Source organism: Carettochelys insculpta, chromosome 8 (assembly GCF_033958435.1).
Source record: "Carettochelys insculpta isolate YL-2023 chromosome 8, ASM3395843v1, whole genome shotgun sequence".
NCBI lineage: Eukaryota > Metazoa > Chordata > Testudines > Carettochelyidae > Carettochelys > Carettochelys insculpta.
The window spans coordinates 34087654-34107009 of record NC_134144.1 but is presented as its reverse complement, the minus strand read 5'-3'; the positions used below and the strand labels follow the sequence as shown (position 1 = coordinate 34107009).

The 19356-nt window shown below is 47.1% G+C and overlaps 1 protein-coding gene across 2 annotated transcripts in view; it reads right to left on the bottom strand.

Annotated features, from left to right (window-relative positions):
* Nucleotides 1-4325, bottom strand: part of OLA1 (Obg like ATPase 1) — a 192991-nt gene extending 188666 nt beyond the window's left edge. Inside the window, exons 1-2 of one of the 2 annotated variants that reach the window (XM_075000908.1) lie at nt 4240-4325; nt 3445-3545 (exon numbers count right to left, since the gene is read on the bottom strand). In XM_075000908.1, coding sequence (XP_074857009.1) covers nt 3445-3545 — 101 coding nt within the window. In that variant the 5' untranslated portion in view covers nt 4240-4325. Of the gene's footprint in view, nt 1-3444; nt 3546-3653; nt 3808-4239 lie in introns of those variants that run through there. The other variant, XM_075000907.1, reaches the window with a different exon arrangement.
* Nucleotides 4326-19356: the final 15031 nt, after the last annotated feature.

The window sequence follows — 19356 nt, the reverse complement described above, 5'->3', positions numbered from 1 at the left end:
AGCATGCCAAACCCTTTACTTAACCCCAGTATGTGCCCCATCATGAAGCCCCCTCCTTTACCTACCTCCCTCAGAGCCTGCACCCCTCATCTTCTCCTATATCCCAATTTCCCGCACCAGGCTTAGCCTCAAGCTCCCTCCCACATTGCAACCCCTTGGCCTGACCCCAGAGCCAGCACCCCCTCCTGAACCTTAACCAACTTCTCCACAGCCCCGTGAAAGTCAGTGAGCATGAGAGATGGAGAGAGGGCCAATGGAGGGAGCAGGATGGGGCTTTGGGGGAAGGGAAAGGGCCGATCCTGGGTTGCCCTAACATTCAAAAAGTTATCTTGGGCATAAAAAGTTGGAGACCACCGTTTTAAAGGATTCATTGCTAACATCTGCCTGACCAAACTGGAGATGACCAACATGTCTCTGAGCACCTCTGGATTTAACCTCTGTAAGTATCTTGATCGAATGCTCATACGTGGTGGGTTGCTATCTGTACAGTAAACCCTAGAGATACGTGCAATCAAGTTGACAGGAGCGGGGAGACAGCTCCTGTCAGGGGCAGCAGCCTGACTCTTGGCTCCACCCTGACAGGAGCTGTTTCCCAGTCCCCGGAGTGACCTGGAGCTGGGAACCAGATGGCAGCCTGGCTCCTGCCTCCCCTCTTCTTGCAGAGCCGGGAAACCGACCAAGACTACTGCCTCAGTCAGTTCTCCAGTTCTACAAGGGGAGGGGGAGCCAGGCTGCTGCCTGGTTCCCAGCTCCCTGTCACTTGGGGTATCTGGGAAACTGACCGATGCAGCTCCCAGATTGGCAGGGAGCCGGGAACAAAGTGGCAGACAGTGATGTGCTGCTCAGTCTCCCAGGTCATGCAAACAGCGGGAAGCTGGGAACCAAGTTGCTGCTTGATTCTGGGCTCCCTGCAACTCTGGGAGCCAGGAAACTGACGAGTCCTGTAAGCCCAGGGGATCAAGGGACCAAGCAGCCTGGTTCCCATCACGCCTCAACTTGCGCAAAAATGTGAGTTACGAGGGGGTTGCAGGACTGCAGGAACGCAACCACCACATAACGCGAGGGTTTACTGTATATAGTAAAATGCTTATTTTTTAGGCTTCTTAGGCATGTTTACAGCAATTGTATAAATGCCATCCAGACTTTGGATTTAATTAAGGAACGTATGGTTAAATTAGTGTCATAGTAACAAATCACAAATAATTCCAACAGAGTATTTTTGGTGCTCTATTTAAATGGTATTATTAGAACTGTTTACTGTCAGTTTCAAAAATAGACAGTGTCTGTTTAAGTTTATTTTCATAATCATATAAAGTATTTAAAAAGCCAGTGAAAAAGAAAATGCTTGCAGCCATTTGACAACTACAAGTTCTAGTCCAATTTGTAAGGTACAACATGTGAGGAGAATATTATTATTTTTTTTTTTTAAGTGAGTAGGTGATAGCGATACCCATGCTGAGACCCAGAAGCATATCCAGAGGTTCTTCCCTCACATATACCCGTACTGCACTAGCCTAGGGTAGGAAATAATTGAACCAGGGGCTCAAATAATTGTAGGGAAAACTAATACTGGTCAGAAGACAACTGTCAGTTACATGAGACACTGTCTGCCTGTCTTCGGACACAGCTGCATGTAGAATCTTTCACTGGACCCACGTGTGAGGGCTTGCTGCACACAGACCCTGGCCTGTTCAAAAACAATTCACAAGGGCCATAAGCTGCATGGCAAATCAAAGCTGGAGCAAACATGATTAGGCCAGTGATAAGACACTGATTTCTCATGTCTGTTGCAACCTATTATTCACACCACCTTAACATCACAGAGAAATCTGGGCAGGTGAAGTTGCACATAATGGGTGGTCAAAACAAGTACATCACTGAGTGACCAAAAAGATCTGTGTACAGTGGTAGGCTCAGCTGTGCCCTAATCTTTTCATTCATTCTATCTGCAGCATCTTCATGATGGATGAGCAGAGAGCTGACGTTTAACATGGGGAACCACTGCACTGATGTGGATCAAATTCTGCCAGTTATGATGAGCACAGTGGAATACAGATGAGCATTAAACAACAGGATATGAAACAAATGGAGTGAGACCACAGCATGACACTCTGCTAAACAGTATCAGAGGGTTAAACAATTGAATGACCGGTAAGTTTGAACATTTGCGCCCAACTCGACGGCCAATTTACTTATGTTATGTGGCCTTCGCATCAGTTTCCCAAGTGCAGCATAATAATCAATGACTATATAAACTATCGAAACACTTAAAGCATTCCCCAGTTTTCAGGGGGTAGTTGTTTTTGTCTGTTTTAACAAATATGAGGTATCCTCTGGCACCTTAAACACTAACAAATTTATTTGAGCATAAGCTTTCATGGGCTGCATCTGACGAAGGGGGTTTCAGTCCAAGAAAACTTATGCCCAAGCATTTCAGTTACTTTCATCTTCAGTTAAGAAGTCTTACACTTAGCCTCTTTGACAAGGGCCCTTGAAATGTACAGATGAAAAGAACTATTTCTCAGCCATAATGCAGCACTAAACTTTTACAGAAATTTAGTTTATTCACACAGCTCAGAAAACTTCACCAATGAGGAAAGTTATTCTTAGTTCTTATAACTGTGGCACCATTATTCCACCTCCACCTAGTCTTCCCTCCTTAAATTTAAACTGTTGTTACTACTACCAATATTATCACTCATGCTTCTGCAGGCTGTAAGTTAGGAATGGTAATAACCAATTACTAGCTTTATTTATCTCTCTGATAATAAAGGATTATTTCTCTCAGTATATTTTATCCCCATTATAACACAGTTATCCCTCTGATACTTATCTCCACCATAATTTTTTTTTCAGATCTTTATTTAAGGTTATAGTAGTATTGCATAATATTTTTCATGTTATCAACCTAAAAACAATTCAAACTTTTTAAAACACCAGATTTAAATTTTAGTCTTCATTTAAGATACATTTCCACAAACTACAACCAGTTTTTAAAGAGCTTCTTTCAAGAATGTGCTTTTTTAAACCAACACCCCAAATAAATTTTGATAATGAAACTGAGAAGTACTACCCATTTGTTTCATATATGAATTTGAGTCAATTCCTCAAAGACTTTACACACATTTATTCACCTGCTTTATATTTCCAGAGGATAAGCCTCAATGTACAAATTGCATATAGCCCTCTGATAAAACTCACAAGCCAGAATATGACAGCATAGCATTCATAAGACATCTGACACAAACAAATTTAACAGCCAATGGAACCTAATCAGGTCATTTCCTCTAAGAAATACATAAATAAAACAAAGCTTAGAGTTTGGGTTCATCCTGCATATTTTCAGGTGACTCAACCTACAATACGAGTCCTACAATACTCCCCCTCTGAGATTTTTCAACATAACAGATCTACAGTCTGGAAGAGAAATAAACAATTACCTACCCAACATTTGGCAGCCCAACAATACCGATTTTCAAGGAAGTCCCAAATCTTCCAATGATTGGATGGGACTTAACCTCATCAACTCCCTTTTTGGGGGGCATCTGAAACGACAGAAGAGAACCCCCTTAACGTTTGCAGCCCGGTTCCTTTCTGGCCCCTCAAAGCCTACAATGCCACATGCGCTTCCCTTCCCGCGGAGATCCCTGTACCTTTCTGGGAGCCATGCCGATAGGGCCCCGCAGGCAGAGGCAGCAGCCGGTGGCCGGGCACAGCGCGCCGCATGGCCCCCTCGCGCCGCAGAGACCTCGCGTGGCGGAGTGGGTGGATTTGGCTGCGGCAGCAGCTTCTGCAAATCCCCCGGAAAGGCTGAGCTAAATATAACCGGCTCGCAGCCCAGAAGGGAGCGAAATCCAACTCCCCGTTTCCCTCCCCCCCGCCCGAGGCAGCTGCCGCCCGCGGCTCCGCTTGCCAAGGGGCACGGCGGGCGGCCGGCCAGCTGGACACCCACGCGTGCCCTAGGCACGGCCGAAGCGCCCCTCCGACAGCCGGCCGCCGCGCCCATGCTGCTGCCCCTAGAGCAGGGCAGCGGCTCCCTTCCCAGCGAAGGGCGGCGGCCGCCAGCCTGACCGGCCTTGCCCGGCCCCGCCGAGGGGGCTGACAGCGGGGTGCAGGGCTGCACGAGGCCTGCTCGCGGCCCCTGGCTCCCGGCGGGCCGGAGAGCGCGCGGCACAGCGCGGCGCGCGAGGACAGCACCCAGCTCCCGCCGGGGTGGGGGAAGGGAGCAGGCGGGTTCACCTTGCTGAAACGAGTGGCGAGGGGGGGGTATGATTACACTATCCCCGCCGGCCTCAACCGCGACAGCGCCGACACCGCGACCACGCTCGCGCCCCAGCGGCGGCGGAACAGGCGGGGCCTAGGCTGCCTCCCATTGGGCGGTGACGCCCAGAGAGGAAAGGTCACCGGGGAGGGGGGAGCCTCGAGCTCGCCCGGGTGTGGGGCGGCCCTAGCGGCGGTTGTGGGCGTGTGGCGACGCGCCGGCTCGCTAGTGTGTCTGCTGCGCGCCCGGCCCGGCCCGGCCCGGCCTTCACCCTCCTCAGCCTCTGTGCCCGCCCACCCGCCCGCTTCTGGGCCCCGCTGGCCTTCCTTGTGCTGCGGTGCGATGGCTTTGTACTGCCGGCCTCCCCGCACTGCTTCCCTGCGGTGCCCGAAGGCTGGCGGGGGCGCTGCGGCAATGAGCCTGGAAGAGCCCAAGGGAAGTGGAAATTACTCCAGCTGCGCAGTGGTGATGGGATCGAGTTCCTCGGTTGTTTGTGCTCCCTAAAACGGCCTGTCCCCTAGGCCAAGTAGGTGCCCCAGCTTTGTAGGTGCAGGCCCCGTGTTTGCGGCGTTCTCTTACCGAGGCACCTGTTACCCCATCGCACGCCCTGGCCTGATTTTTCACATTTTCCCATCTGGTCACCCTCTATCTCCCCTCACCTTGCAGCACAGACTTGCTGCTGCCTTCAGTGACAGGGTGGTTTAGTGGCTCTGCCCTGGAGGGGTGCAAGAGTGGGGGAGCTGTTGCCAGATAAGATTAAAACCCAGGTCCTGTCTGTTCTACAAATCAGATGGCATTTTTCTTAAACAAAAAGCAGCCTTGAATCGTGTTAGAATATCCATTTCCTGCCCTCGATCACTCATCACCAAACATTGGCAGAGCGCTGCTTCTCACACTTACACCATATGCAGTTCAGTGGTGGTCTTCTTAGTCTTTAAAATGCTTTCAGATGAAACACGATATGTATGTTATGAAACTTGAGTACAGGTTCTGTGTAAATTATAATCATACATGTTTTCACTCTAAATCACATTCCATATCTACCTGGGACATGTGTGATTCAGTGCACACTTTCATTCACCTCCCCTTGACAATCCATTCCAATGTGATAGAGTTGTTTTATAATCTCTTTTCAATCCAGAATTCCTTGGCCTAGCTTCCATTTAGACATTTCTGTTAAACAGCTGCTCAAGCAGAGGGCATGATTTGAAAGTATTACAGAGGGAAGTTTGTATGATGCTAATGCAGCATTTTCTGAGTTTCATCATTAGGAGAAAGACTCAGACTTTATACATGTTTATGAACAGGCATGTGGTTTATGACAGTGTTTAATCACAGTTCGTTAGTGTTGAAGGTTTTTCCTCTCTGTTTTAAAGAGATTTAAAACCTAACTTAAAAAAAAATCTTCTACACAGACCCCCAATCATTTGCACAGTAAATTCCTCCTGAAATCAGTGTACTTTCAGATTGTCCCATCTTTTTCTAACCAGCCTAAACCTTAAGGGTACATCTACACTTCTGTAACCTCTTTTCTTTCTTCCTGGGGTTACTCAGGAGCAGGCAGCACTCAGTTGTGCGTCTATGTGCCTGATAGGTTCAATATTAAAGGAGATCCTGAGTGTCCCAGTGGTGATGTTGGATAGTTGAGAATCCCCTTTTCACCCCTGATTTCCAAAGCTCTGTAAAATGGCAGTACCTCCACCTGGTTGGCCCCTGTACACACTTAATGGTGTGCCTTTGGAAACCTCCAGGAAACTTATTTCAGTTATAATCTGGATTTAACTCTCAAACAGTATAAATAGTGTCTGTCTAATAGACAACATAAGAATCAACACACACTTAACAACTTAAGGAGACAGGGTTATAGACTAAACATGAATGAAATGAATTATAATGTACACAGAAACAAGTGAAACACAACTGGCATGTACACTACCATCAGTTATGCCACCCCAGAGCGTACATTCTTCAGTTATCAAAGTTCTGGTTATGGGCTTGCATTGGTGCACAGCTGTTGTTCACTGGATTGCACACACCTTGGTGGGAGTTCTGTGTGTCAGCCCAGGCAAAGCAACAAGCTGACCAGGCCCTCTGCCTGCAGCTGGCTTCTGCAGCACTCTAACATGCAGATCAAGTTCCTTCCCTGCAATGCCTCTTATTAGCAGGCTGCAGCTCCTCGAAGCAGTTTCTGGCTGGGAGAAAGCTTCACGCTTGCCTTGAAGCAGTCTGTTCCATCAGCTTTAATTCTCCAACAACAGGAGACCACCATCTTCTTTTTCCAGCCTCTCAAAAAAAAATACCTTTCCTTCCCAAAGCCTCATGGGCGTTGTAGTCTCTAGAGCCAGATTGCCACATCCAGCAACAGCTAGGGGCTCCTCCGTACAGAGGGGCCTACACTTCCATGTAAGATCAGAGTTAATGGAACTCAAGTCCATGAACACTTGATTTGCAAGCCCAGGGCTAGAATGCAAATGGACCTACAGTTTAGAAGTTCAGGATCTAGGCCCAAAACCAGGATTCCACTGTTTACACTAAAATATCCAGATCCAAGACAGATCAGCATATCCCAAGCAGCCTAGAGCTCTCCCTGGCTGTGACCACACTGGTTTGCAATGCAGTGTTCAAAAACTGAGTGCCCACTCCACATTACCAGAAATTGACCAGATAGCCAACAGTCTTGCCGAGACACCTTTTAGGTCTGCACCTTCCCAGCAACAGAAGCCAACCGTATGAAGGAGTCACCATTTCAACAGCATGTCTTCCTTGTTTTCACTCCTGTTTCTGCTAACAGAGCATCCTTGAGACATTCTGCTAGTGATTTCCTGAGCTACCATAGGTACCTGGTAGAAGAGGAGGACAACATAGACATGGAAGAATTGAATTGGCTGACGCTACCTGTGGCTCTTGGTGTAGCTGCTGATTCCCCCTACCTAAATCAGTCCTTCTGAAGCAGGGTGACAAGCACATGCTGGTGGGATTCCATCACCAAGGATGACCAGCAGTGAGTCCAGCACTTTCACATAAAGAAATACATTTCTAGATCCTTGGCAGCAGCTTGCCCCAAACCTTCAGTGTCAGAACAGACAAATGAGGGCAGCCATACCCAGGGAGGCTAAGAGACCTGGCCCCTGGGCTCGGCAGCAGAGGCCATCTCTGTGCTCTCAGAAAGGGCATGATGGGGTCAGAGGCGGGCAGCCAGCCCTTAGCACTGTCCAGACAGTTCTGTGCTTTGCCCTTCCTCTACAACCCAGCCAGCCAGCCCTCAGACCTGCCTGCAACACACTTTACAGAACTCTGATGGCACTTTAAAGGTTCTTGGTCCCCAGCCACTGCCTCTTGTATGTGGACTACACTGGAAAGAGTTGTGACACAGCAAAGAACAGGCTTGGACACCAGTCCTACTAAATGGTGTTGTCGTTAATGGAGTAACTGTCCCCGGTGTTACCCACTTTTGCCTTGACTTATGAAACAATATCCTGGTCTCAGGAGGCCTGGTAAAAGAAGATTTAATTATATTTCAGCAGATGCAGTAGGGTGACAATGTGCATTTGGCAGATGTAAATCTGGATAGCCCAAAAACAGTTGGAGTCCAGTGCCTCAAGGCTGATTGTGTTATTGTGGCTTTCTTTGTGCTACACAGTCTTTGTGAAGCCCAAGGTGAGCCATTTGTTCCTGAATGAAAATATGACTGTAATGGTTTGCTGAATCAGTACAATCAACTACTGTTATAAAGTGCATCTTTCACTCTAAGGCAAGATGTGCTGAGGCAACACAAGTCAGGGCTGCTCTGTTCTTTCAGGCTGCATCTGCACTTCCAAGTACATTCAGAAAATCCAGCCCTCTTTCAAAAGAGCCCAAGTAGCATCTACACACAAAATGCGCTCTTTCAATCTGAAATTGAAAGAACTGGGAGCTGTTTTCAAAAGCGTTCCTCCGATCCTGTTATAGGAAGAGGCTCCCACTTTCAAAAGACTTTTTTTAAAGGAAACGTGTAGCTGCTCCATGGGCCACTCTTTTGAAAGAGCAGTACTCCATAGCTCTGGCCAACTAGCATGCAGAGATGCCCTGGCCAGTGGCAGCGAGGCTCTATGTAGCTGCACCTGATCGCGTTGAAAGCCGCACAGACCAAGAAACCCTGTGGCAGGAAGCTGAGAGCATGCTAGGAGCAGCCATTGCACAAGCTCCAGCAGCACGCCCCACTGTGCAGCCATAGAGAAGCAACATTCTCCCATAACCAGCAGCCAGCCAGCCTCCTCCCTGAGCCCTCACAAGGCTCGTAGGACTCTGGGCAGTCCCCACAAAAAAGGGTGTCCTCATGGACCAAGCCCGAGATGAGAGACCTACTCAGGCCCTGTAAAGAGGAGGAAGTCCTAAAGGAGATGGGGGTGAAGAGCCAGAATGTGGCTGCATTTCTCTGCCTGGCCAAAGAACTGTCCACCTGAGGCCACCCTGCCCACATACCAGGCCAGATACGTAGCAAGGTGAAGAAGCTGCAGCAGGGATATGCTTGGACCCATGACTCCACCAGCCACACCAGGGCAGGTCCCATGACCTGTCCCTACGCTACAGGGAGCTCCACAGCCTCCTGGGGCCTAGGGACAGCTCCCCTCCCCTTCCTTGACACAGCAGTGGATGAGCCGCACCTCAGGGACGAGGAGGAGCCTGGACTCGCAGAACACCCCACACAACTTGAACCAGAGGCCACCACCAGGGTCTCAAGCAAAGAAGGGGACCTGGTGATGGAGCTGCCATCCCGGTCATCAAGCCAGCCCATGGCGAGGGGCCCCCAGGTAAGTGTCCAGCAGAGAACACACCTCAGCCAGTAGGGTGGGGGCACCACAGCCACCAGTGGGCCATCCACATGCCCAGCAGACCTGGGCCAGACATAGCACAGGCGGTTGTGGCTCCCAGCATGCTGCAACAGCCACCAGCGACATCCAGCACCCGCTCTTCTGGACAGCACCATGAGCTGCATGCATGGGGAGGTGGGGATGGAGCCAGACCATGGCCGGGGACCACACCACGTGGCAGGGACTCCTGCAGCAAGCACGATATCTAATGGCCGCCTGCCGCTGGATGGAGGCTGGTACCTGCTGGGGGGCATGGCTCTTGTGCCATAACATGAGACCAACCGTGTCCTCCTCTCCATCCCTGCAGCCACATCGCTCACCACCCCCAGCTGCACCACAAGGGGCCTGGAGCAGGAGGGCACGACGGTGGAACAGTGAGGGTGATGCCACCCATCACCAGACAGAGCTGGCGGAGCTGCGCCTCCATATGGGTGAGAGACAGCATGCATGGTGGAGAGCTGCTGGATGTCCATGGGGACTGACTTCCATACATGGTTGGGCTTTGTGGGACTTGTGACAGCTCTACAGGCCTCAGCGTGTGCAGGGCAAGGGTGCTGGGTGGGGTGGGGGGGCGGGGCAGAGAAGGGCTTGTCCGCCTTGCAACCCCCGCTGCTGCATTTTGTGGCCCATTCTTTCAAAAGGGTGCTTGTAGCTGTGTGGGCGCTCTCTTTCGTAAGAGCAGGCCAGTCTGTCGAAGGGTCAGATCGCAATTTCGATCTACTTTTTCTGTGTAGATGCGCACTCTCAAAAGGTAATCCTTTGAAGGGTGCCTTTTGAAAGATGACCTTGTGAATGCTCGCTGTAGTGTAGACGTAGCCTCACATTGCATAGACTTGTATGGGCCAATGAAAAAAGGGATAATAGTAAATTTATGAATGTTTGTGCAGTGTTTACATTAAATGAAGTACCATCTCCCCCATTTCATTTAAAAAAAACAATATTAAATCATGACTAGGCAGACCAGCTGCAGTTACACCACCAAAACATCAGTAAGAAACCAACACCAAAACTTTTAACCCAAAACCATGGCATTAACAGGGCAAAAAGTGAAACCATTTCCCCCCCCAAAAAAAAAAGGAATGCCCTAATCTTGCATATTGTTTTCCCTGCGCTCATTCTGCTTTCCCCCTCCTTTCACGTTTAGCACATGCTTGGCATCTCTGAAGGGAAGCATTTACGGGTGCAATGGGCTGCACCAGAATGGAAGCATGAACAGGAAAGGAGACTGTATGGTGGATGACTACATTATATTGATTGCCTTCCCAGCTGCTAAGTCCCAACTGTACTGTCCACTCACCCATGGACTTGTCCAAACTGTTCTTGTTCTGCAGCATATGGTACTGTGTTTGGCACTCAAAGGCTACGTCTACACGTGCAGCCAACATCGAAATAGTCTATTTCGATGAATAACGTCTACACGTCCTCCAGGGCCGGCAACGTCGATGTTCAACTTCGACGTTGCTCAGCCCAACATCGAAATAGGCGCAGCGAGGGAACGTCTACACGTCAAAGTAGCACACATCGAAATAGGGATGCCAGGCATAGCTGCACACAGGATCACAGGGCGGACTCAACAGCCAGCCGCTCCCTTAAAGGGCCCCTCCCAGACACAGTTGCACTAAACAATACAAGATACACAGAGCTGACAACTGGTTGCAGACCCTGTGCCTGCAGCATAGATCCCCAGCTGCCGCAGCAGCAGCCAGAAGCCCTGGGCTAAGGGCTGCTGCCCACGGTGACCATAGAGCCCCGCAGGGGCTGGAGAGAGAGCATCTCTCAACCCCCCAGGTGATGGCCGCCATGGAGGACCCAGCAATTTCGACGTTGCGGGACGCGGATTGTCTACACAGTCCCTACTTCGACGTTGAATGTCGAAGTAGGGCGCTATTCCTATCTCCTCATGAGGTTAGCGACTTCGATGTCTCACCGCCTAACGTCGAAGTTAACTTCGAAATAGCGCCCGACGCGTGTAGACGCGACGGGCGCTATTTCGAAGTTGGTGCCGCTACTTCGAAGTAGCGTGCACGTGTAGACGCAGCTAAAATGTGGTGGGGGGAGGGGCAGGAGGAGCCAATGGCCTCATAGCCATAAACAGCTTATTTGACAGGTTCTTTCTGCTGGAATCTATCTTCATCAGCTCATGTTCCTGTTCTAGAAGCTGCTGCAGTCTTCTCTTCTTGTGCTGAAATTATGTTTTCTCACTTTGCAGCCTAGCTGCACCCTCCCCCCTGTCATGAATCCATAGCCCTGTTTACTGGCACACTCCAGCATGTCAAAAACGCTACTGTTCACACCAGTCCATGACTGTTCTGCAGCAGTGGTCTGCACTCCCACTGTGGAAGAATCAGTAAAAGTTGAAGGACCTAAATTCAGGTTTCAAACATTGAATTATTGATCCAGTGCTCAAAAACAGGTTCAGCACATCAGCAGGAAAAAGGTCATTGTGGAATCACAAAGCCAACAAAATGATGCTGAGAATGATCCTGGTTGGGGGCTCCTGGATATGAAAGAGTTTACTGTATACCAACACTGGTTAATTCATTCCCATGAAATTAAAGCAACTCCTCCTGGTTCAAGTACAACTGCTTGGTGTTTAACCCTTCTATTTTATTCTGATCATGGAGCTGCAAGAGAAGTGACCCTTCTGCATTTATGATGGCTATCAACAGGAAGAAGTCCTGTGTCAAGCACACTGCCAGATGATTAACAGGAGCACAGCCAGATTTTCCTTAATCTCTTGTGTGAGGTTAGCAAACAGATTCATGTCAGCAAAGTTCCAGAATGACCATGTGTGCTAGCAAACAAGTCAGCGACAGTGGGGATTTGCCAGGCTAGCGACAAGTGCAGGGAGCAACTAAGAGGCTCAAACTAACTATCTGAAAGACAGGGATGAGAACTAAATCTTTTGGAGCTTACCAGTATCTATCCTTTTTATGAGGTCTTTGACTGTTTGCTGGCTCTTGCACTGAACTACCAGTGCTTCACAGCACCCTAGTCCAGGAATCTGCAACCTGCAGCTCCAGAACCACGTACAATTCTTAAGGACTTCTTTGTGGCTCCCAATGCTATAATTGCACATTAAAACAAAAGAAAACAAAAACACCCCAACCCCGCCTGCCAAAGAAAAAGAAAGAAAAAATAAAATCCTCCTGATTATTTCCGATACATGGTGAACGTCTAAAAGCCCAACAATGAACAACTCCTAGCTAAATAGTAAATGATATGTGATCTCAAAACCCTGGATAACTCCCCCTTTACTATGTGCAGTGCATTGTGGGATACGACACTGTGTTTTGGTCCTGTTGCTACAAGAGTCTTGCTTTTGAAAAGGAAAAGGAAGCTTGTGGCATTCCTGCTGTGAAGGGCAACAAGCATTTTAAGAAAGAAAACTGAAATTAAACCGTAAAATTGGCATAACTAAAAGAGGCTCAGGAGTGAAAATCAGGAAGACAGAGATACAAACACACATGTAATGTGTGAGGAAACAAAATATGTAAAAAGTTTATGAACATCCTGCAGTAAACATGCATCACATTAGAAATCATTGTATGGGTACTGTTCTGAAAATAGGGGTTACAGAAAGTATGGTTTGACATTATTTATTAAGGACTGTCTCATTCACATGCATTGCAGCCCTTAAATTTGAAAAAAACAAGATCTGATATAACAAAAATGTATGCAGAGTACTTTATTTACCAACAGCAGCAGTATTGTACACTGTAAAATTTACTGTATTTACCTTCAATCTCCCATACTTACAGAAACTGTAACTAAAATTTACTTATGGTTAAAGCGTCAGTTATTTGACAGTTCTGGATAATAGAAGTACAGATATAAAAAAGTTTACTGTAGAAAGGACAAGGGGCACTATCGTGTATAGTAGGGCATAGCAGTCTCTAAGGACCCAACTGTGGGGCATCAGAGCCTCAGCTATATCCACATAGCTAAACTACGGAGTTTGGGTCCATCCCCCATGAGTCAGCTCGAAATCATCACCTGTAGAGGCTGGGCACACATCAGTGAGAAATAAATTTAGATTGAAGGGAGACTTGGGCTTAACCCTGAGGAGATGTCTATACTACAAGATTAGGTCAGATTTATTGAGATTGATAACACTCAGTTTTGTGAAGTCAAAACTGAATGTCCCCACTGTGCATGAGAGTTTGATGATGTACATCTCTAGTAGGATGGGTACCTTCAACTTTGACAGTTATGCACCGTGGGGTAGCTATCCCACAGTTCCTGGCACCCCCTTGCATTCTGGATTAGGCTCCCAGTATCTGAGGGGGCAAATACAATGCAGCAGGTATGGGTATGTGTCATCGGCCTCCCATGTTGCACTTATCTCCCCCACCCCATCCCCACCCCACTTGAAAACAGCAGCAAACAATGTTTTCATGCCCTTTTTTCACTGCCTACTTGTGCAGACTCCATCTAAAAGGCTAAGAGATCCTATTCAGCTTCAAATTCTCATGGCAAGCATTGTGAACACCTCATGCATTATGCTGTGGTGTGTGCAAAGCCTAACCAGGAGCCACCAGCATGAGGAAGAATGAATGAAGGACATGAACGCAGACATGTAAGAAACACTGGAGTGGAGAAATTGGCAATTGGCAAATGCTGGCAGGAGCTATTCTGTTCACACAGCAGAATGCCAGTTCTGGTCCCATGAGACAAAAAAAGTCAGACTGGTAGGATCACATAGTTACGGGACATATGGCCACTTTCATGAAACTTTGCAAATTGCTTTCCCCTGCCCTGAAGCGGAGCAATACCAGAATGAAAACTGACAGTTGAAAAGCGAGTAGCAATTGAAAAGCAAGTGGAGGCTTGCAGTTCCAGACAGCTGCCACTCAGCTGAGAATCATTTTGGCATGGGTAGATTTACAGCGGGGGTTGCTGCGATCTAAGTAGCCAAAGCAATCAATTACCTTCTGACACAAAGGAAAGTGTCTCCGGGAAACATGCAGGATATACTAAATGGTTTTTCCGTGATGAGGTTTCCTAACTGTGGCAGGACAATAGATGGAACATACTTCCCTATCTTGGCACCTGGGCACCTTGCCACAGAATTCACAAATTGCAAGGTGCACTTTCTCAGTGGTGTTGTGGGAACTAGTGGATTGCAAGGGCTGTTTCATTGACATCAACGTGAGATTGTCTGAACAAGTGGAGGATGTACACATCTTTAGAAATGCCACTCTCTTCTAAAAGCTGCTGGATGAAACTTTGTTCTCAGACTAGAAAATTACTATTGGAGATATGGAAATGCCAATATTTATCCTAGGAGACCCAGCTTACCACTTGCTCTCGTGGCTCATGAAACCGTACACAGGCAGCCTGGATCTCAGTAATGAGCAGTTTAACTACAAGCTGAGGAAGAACAGAATGGTGGTAGAATGTGGTTTCTAGCCATACCAAGGCAAGGTTTTGGAGCTTATTGACTCAGACCTCAGTGAAAGCAACACTCCCATCATTGTGGCAGCCTGCTGTGTGCTCCATAATATCTGTGAGAATAAACTGGGGGAGGGGGGTGGAATTTCATGTCAAGATGGTGGTTTGAGACATATCACCTGGCCATGAGTCATCAGATACCAGGGCAATAAGGACAGGACATCCAGATGTGCTGCTTATCAGAGAGGCTTTGAAAAACAGCTTTGTGAATGACCAATGAACTGACAGTTATGTGTTTTTCTCTTAATGAGATGCCTCTTGTATTATGTACTAGTCTGCAAATGCCCCTCCCATGCAAGAGGAGCAATAAAGATACCCTTGTTGATAAATCCTGTGTTTTTATTTAGCGAACACAAGGAAGCATAGACAGAAAAATAAGAGTTCATCAGGGTAGGAACCTTGGATGGGGAGTGAGCAAGGGCAAGCAGAAGTTTGCAGATCCCTTATTCAGCAACCACAGGAATGGAAATATCAACCTCCCATTTCTGAAAACAGCACTGGGAGGTGAGCGGAAGACTGCGCTTGACTCCCGCATCCACCACTGCCCACGTTCTAGGGCACCGGGGTGAGAATTCTATGGAACAGGAGAAGGAGGGAAGGTGATTCAGCATGGGCTGGAGAGGAGCTCTGTGCTCCGTCTGCTTCTCCTCTGCCTTTTCCAGGCACGTCAGCAGCTACGTTTTCTGTTCCATGAGCCTCAATATATCCTCCTTGGTCTTGGCTTCTTGTTCCCTGAATGCTCTCCTCTCCTAATGCTCCATTTGCCTTTCCTCAATCTTCCTCCTCTTCTCTTGCAGCGTCATTCTCCTCCATGCATTTAATTATGCCCATCCATGTGTGCAGATGCATTGGTTCAGGGAACATGTCCGCCTGAGTACATTTTCACCATTGAATCTGTGCTAACTGAACAGCTAGAGGAGCTGGGTGAGTGGGCAACAGGCTCACAGTTGCACCTGCTGTAACAAAAAGGTGAACCGTAGACTTCAGAAAGGATACATTGTAGAACGCACATAGTAATCTCGTGAAAGTGTGTCTGTCCAATACAGTAGGCATGTATTATGCACAAGGCCACAATTAGGCTTTTAAGTGGCCACTATGCAGCAGGTACAGCACAGAGATGTTAATGGAGCAGGTTGACTCTTTTGGTAGCAGGCACGGTAAGGAACAGATTGGAACTCACTGTTTTACTTCCAGTTTGAAAGCATGTGCAACACAGTAGCTGCAAACAGCAGCACTCCTAGCTGTGCAATCTTTTGCATACCATATGAAAGCTTTATGACGATATACAGGGAGGATTCCTGCTCCGTCTCCAGACATATTCACGAAGTGTTCCAAGGAGCCTCCACTGTGTAGGCAGAGTGCCCACCACTGATCACACCCAATTGCCTTAACCCACTTGTAGCAAGATTGAAAAATGTGAACTCTACAGAAGTGCCCCCTCTGTCCTCAGGACCCATCTGCAATATATCCTGGGAAGAAGGGATTGGCTCCAAAAGTTAAAAAATAGCTCCTGATTATTGTTGAGATTGGTCAGCGGGTGAGCAGAGCATCCATTCTCCCCTTCCTCATCAATGATTCCTGAGACTGCCCGAAACATCTCTTGGGAGATGTAAGTGGACAGCTTTAGGACACTAGTCAAGTCCCCCTCTAGAATCCCATTTAGCTGCTCACAGAAGCAGCATGTTTGTGGTGATGACTCAGTCTGTTTGCTTCCTTTTCTTCCCCTGGTACACCTGCCCGAGCTCTTTGATTTTCATGCAGCACTGCTGGGTGTCCTTGGTGTATCCTTGTCATAACTATCAGGTTTTTTTTTCTCCTCCTGTTTTTTAGTTCTGCCCATACAGATTGCTCTCACAACACAGCAATCAGGTCCAGGAGCTCCTCTGCAACCCTAGGCATTCATGGGGGTGTGCTGCTGAGATGTGCTGCCTACTCTACCCACCATGCTGGCACAACAGGAAATGAAATTCGAGTTCTCCCAGGCCTTTCCTGTGCATCCAAAAAGCAGCAGAGTTGAAATTGTTGGCAAGAGTGGTCAAATTGGAGCACTGTGGGACACCTCCAGAAGGTGAAGAATATCAACCTTCACAGTCCTGTACCTGGACTACCCTAAAGTTAATCAAGCAAAGCTGAATTTAGCATTACTCCTTGTGAAAAGCAGGAGTACTGAAATGGACCTTAACAGCCCTTAAATTCTGCACAACGGGTTTGGTGGTGGGTATTCATAGTTAAGAAAAATCAACATCATGTGGCTAAGTTTGACCTAAGCTCATAATGTAGACCTGGCCCAAAACTGAGCTTAGTGTTTCATTGCAGGGTAGACGTATGCTGTGTGTCTTCAAATGACTCCACTTATGTAAGAAGATCACACAGATGCACACACCTGATCCCAAACAAACACAGAGAGAAGGTAAAACATGTAGGCATTTGCACATCGGCACTCTAACAAGCTTCTACAAATATAAAACCCCCAGAGCTAAATAGAAGCAACCTGCCACATAGGAATAAGGGTGAAAGCTCTCAAAAGGTGCTAGTGACACTTTTGAGGGAGCAAGAATTTTAAATAGTCCAACAGGAACAAAAATAAAAAAGTTGCTGAATCATACATGTTGACAAGAACTTCTGTCACATCCAGTTCATCTTTCTTTGTCATGATACAATGGATTAATGATCTTGACACCATCCTTAGTAATAATCTAATCCAGCACAGAGTATCTCTAATGATGGTGATATGAAAGTGAATGACATGATTCAAGTGCATTACAATACAATCTCATGGCAATTACTGTCTGTATCAAACTTACCAACTGTAAATCAACAAAGTTGCAACCAGAAAATTACATATAGCAATTTCAGACTTACATTAAAAATAATGAGACACACACACACACGTCACTTGGGGGGGAAAGAAAAAAGTTTTATTCCTTATCGGAACTATTTTAAAGTTAATTTTGTTATAGAAAAGGGAATAGTATTCAATATAACATATACAAATGCCTTCGCTTAAATTTAGAAATAAAATCAATTATAAGTTTCTTTTCAGTCACTGGAAACAAACAGGTAACACTTTTTAGCAAAAAGTAATTTTACATCTATATCAGCAACAAGATGCAGAGATAGCATAGGAACTGATTTTGATCTGTTATGTCTGTATCAGTACAGAACTGCAATTATCAGGCTAGAACCTGTCACATAGGAAAAGATTATCAACTGCTATTTGATCAGACAGGCAAAGCTTCAATTCCTCACAAATAATTCAATCCAAATAAGACTATTTCCCCTTGAAGCTCAAGGACATTGCAGTGATTAATCTTATTGACTGTTCCCTGATCAGACATACTTTGGGTGCTATTTTCTTAACCCATAAGGTTTGGAATGTTGAATCTAAAGGCTCCATGGCAGTTGGTCAGAGGACTAAAGTGCTGAGGAAGACATAAATGACAACAACAGGAGCCACCCTGAGAAGTCGGGAACTGGCAGCGATGGGAAAGTTAATAGTAAAGTAACAGAGGTGAAATGAAGCAGAGACACAGGACAGAGCAGAAGCAGCAGCCAGGCACAGCAGGGTTGAGGAGGATAAGCAGAGTGGCAAAATCACCTGAGAAGATAAGCATCCTCAGCATCCACAGTGTGGACAAAGGATTACATCTGCAGCCTGCTTGGTCCTTTGACTACAGGTAACCAAAACTGTGCTGCTTTGCTTTTTCACCCATTCTTTCTGTCAGGGTAATTCCAGCTTCCTTGTAGCTCAGGTCTCTAGAAGCACATGAAGATATGCCAGAGGGGACACCCTTGGCTACACAGCAACATTGAATTCATTGAGCATTGCTCCATGGTGTTTTTCCCTCAGTAAATAACATTTGTTTTGAATCTATACTGCAGCTTTTTATCCATAGACCTCAAAGGACTTTAGAAGCAAAATATTTTTATCCTCACAGGACAAAGTAGGAAACTGAGGCCTAGACCAGTGGAACTTGAGCAGAACACAATAAAATTGGTGCCTCATCTGCTGGACTATGTTAAATCAGGCTGGACCAGAGCAGGCGCATGTGTAATATGTCTTCAGAGTTCATAGGTCCATGGGGAAAACTCCATAGGGGGCTTAATTCCATAGGCCATGAAAAGCAACTGATTAGGTAGGCTGCTGTGGCATGTTATCAGTGGCAGCATCCCAGATGACCAGTCCCAAATTCCTGAGGTGTGTATTCAACATCTGGGCATCTGTCCCTTTGTTTAGTCCATGTCACTTGACTGGGAAGGTGATCACACCTCCGATTGTAAATCTTAGCACTAAAACATTACTAGTTGTAAAGCCAGTAGCTATAACTTCACACACAGAACATGGCACGTATGTACAAGTAGCACAAACAGATTCAGGGTATTACAAGATTTCATCAGATGCTTCACTTTGGCCACCCAGCACAAGGTTTGGTGAAACTGTATACAACGGTGACATAAATGGCTTTCATCTTTAATTTAAAAATCCAGTAAATGTCACACCCCTCCAGCCCTTGGCTCTGACTCTCTATCCTGGGCATACTAGCCAGCAAATCCTTTGTGCTTCTATCCTGCCTTCAGTGTTCTCCTTCTGCTTCCTCCCAGTAGACTCATCTAGTCCCCTGGAATTTGTCAGCTATCACCTGCTCTTCCTGACTGAACCACTCTGTTCTGACTCTCTAAGGCTGCGTCTAGATTGCAGGAGCCTGGAGCTCTCTGACATCCAGGTCATCCTCATTCCATGAGGAAGCAAGGAGCTGTCAGCGGGGGGGGGGGGTGTCTTCCCAACATTTG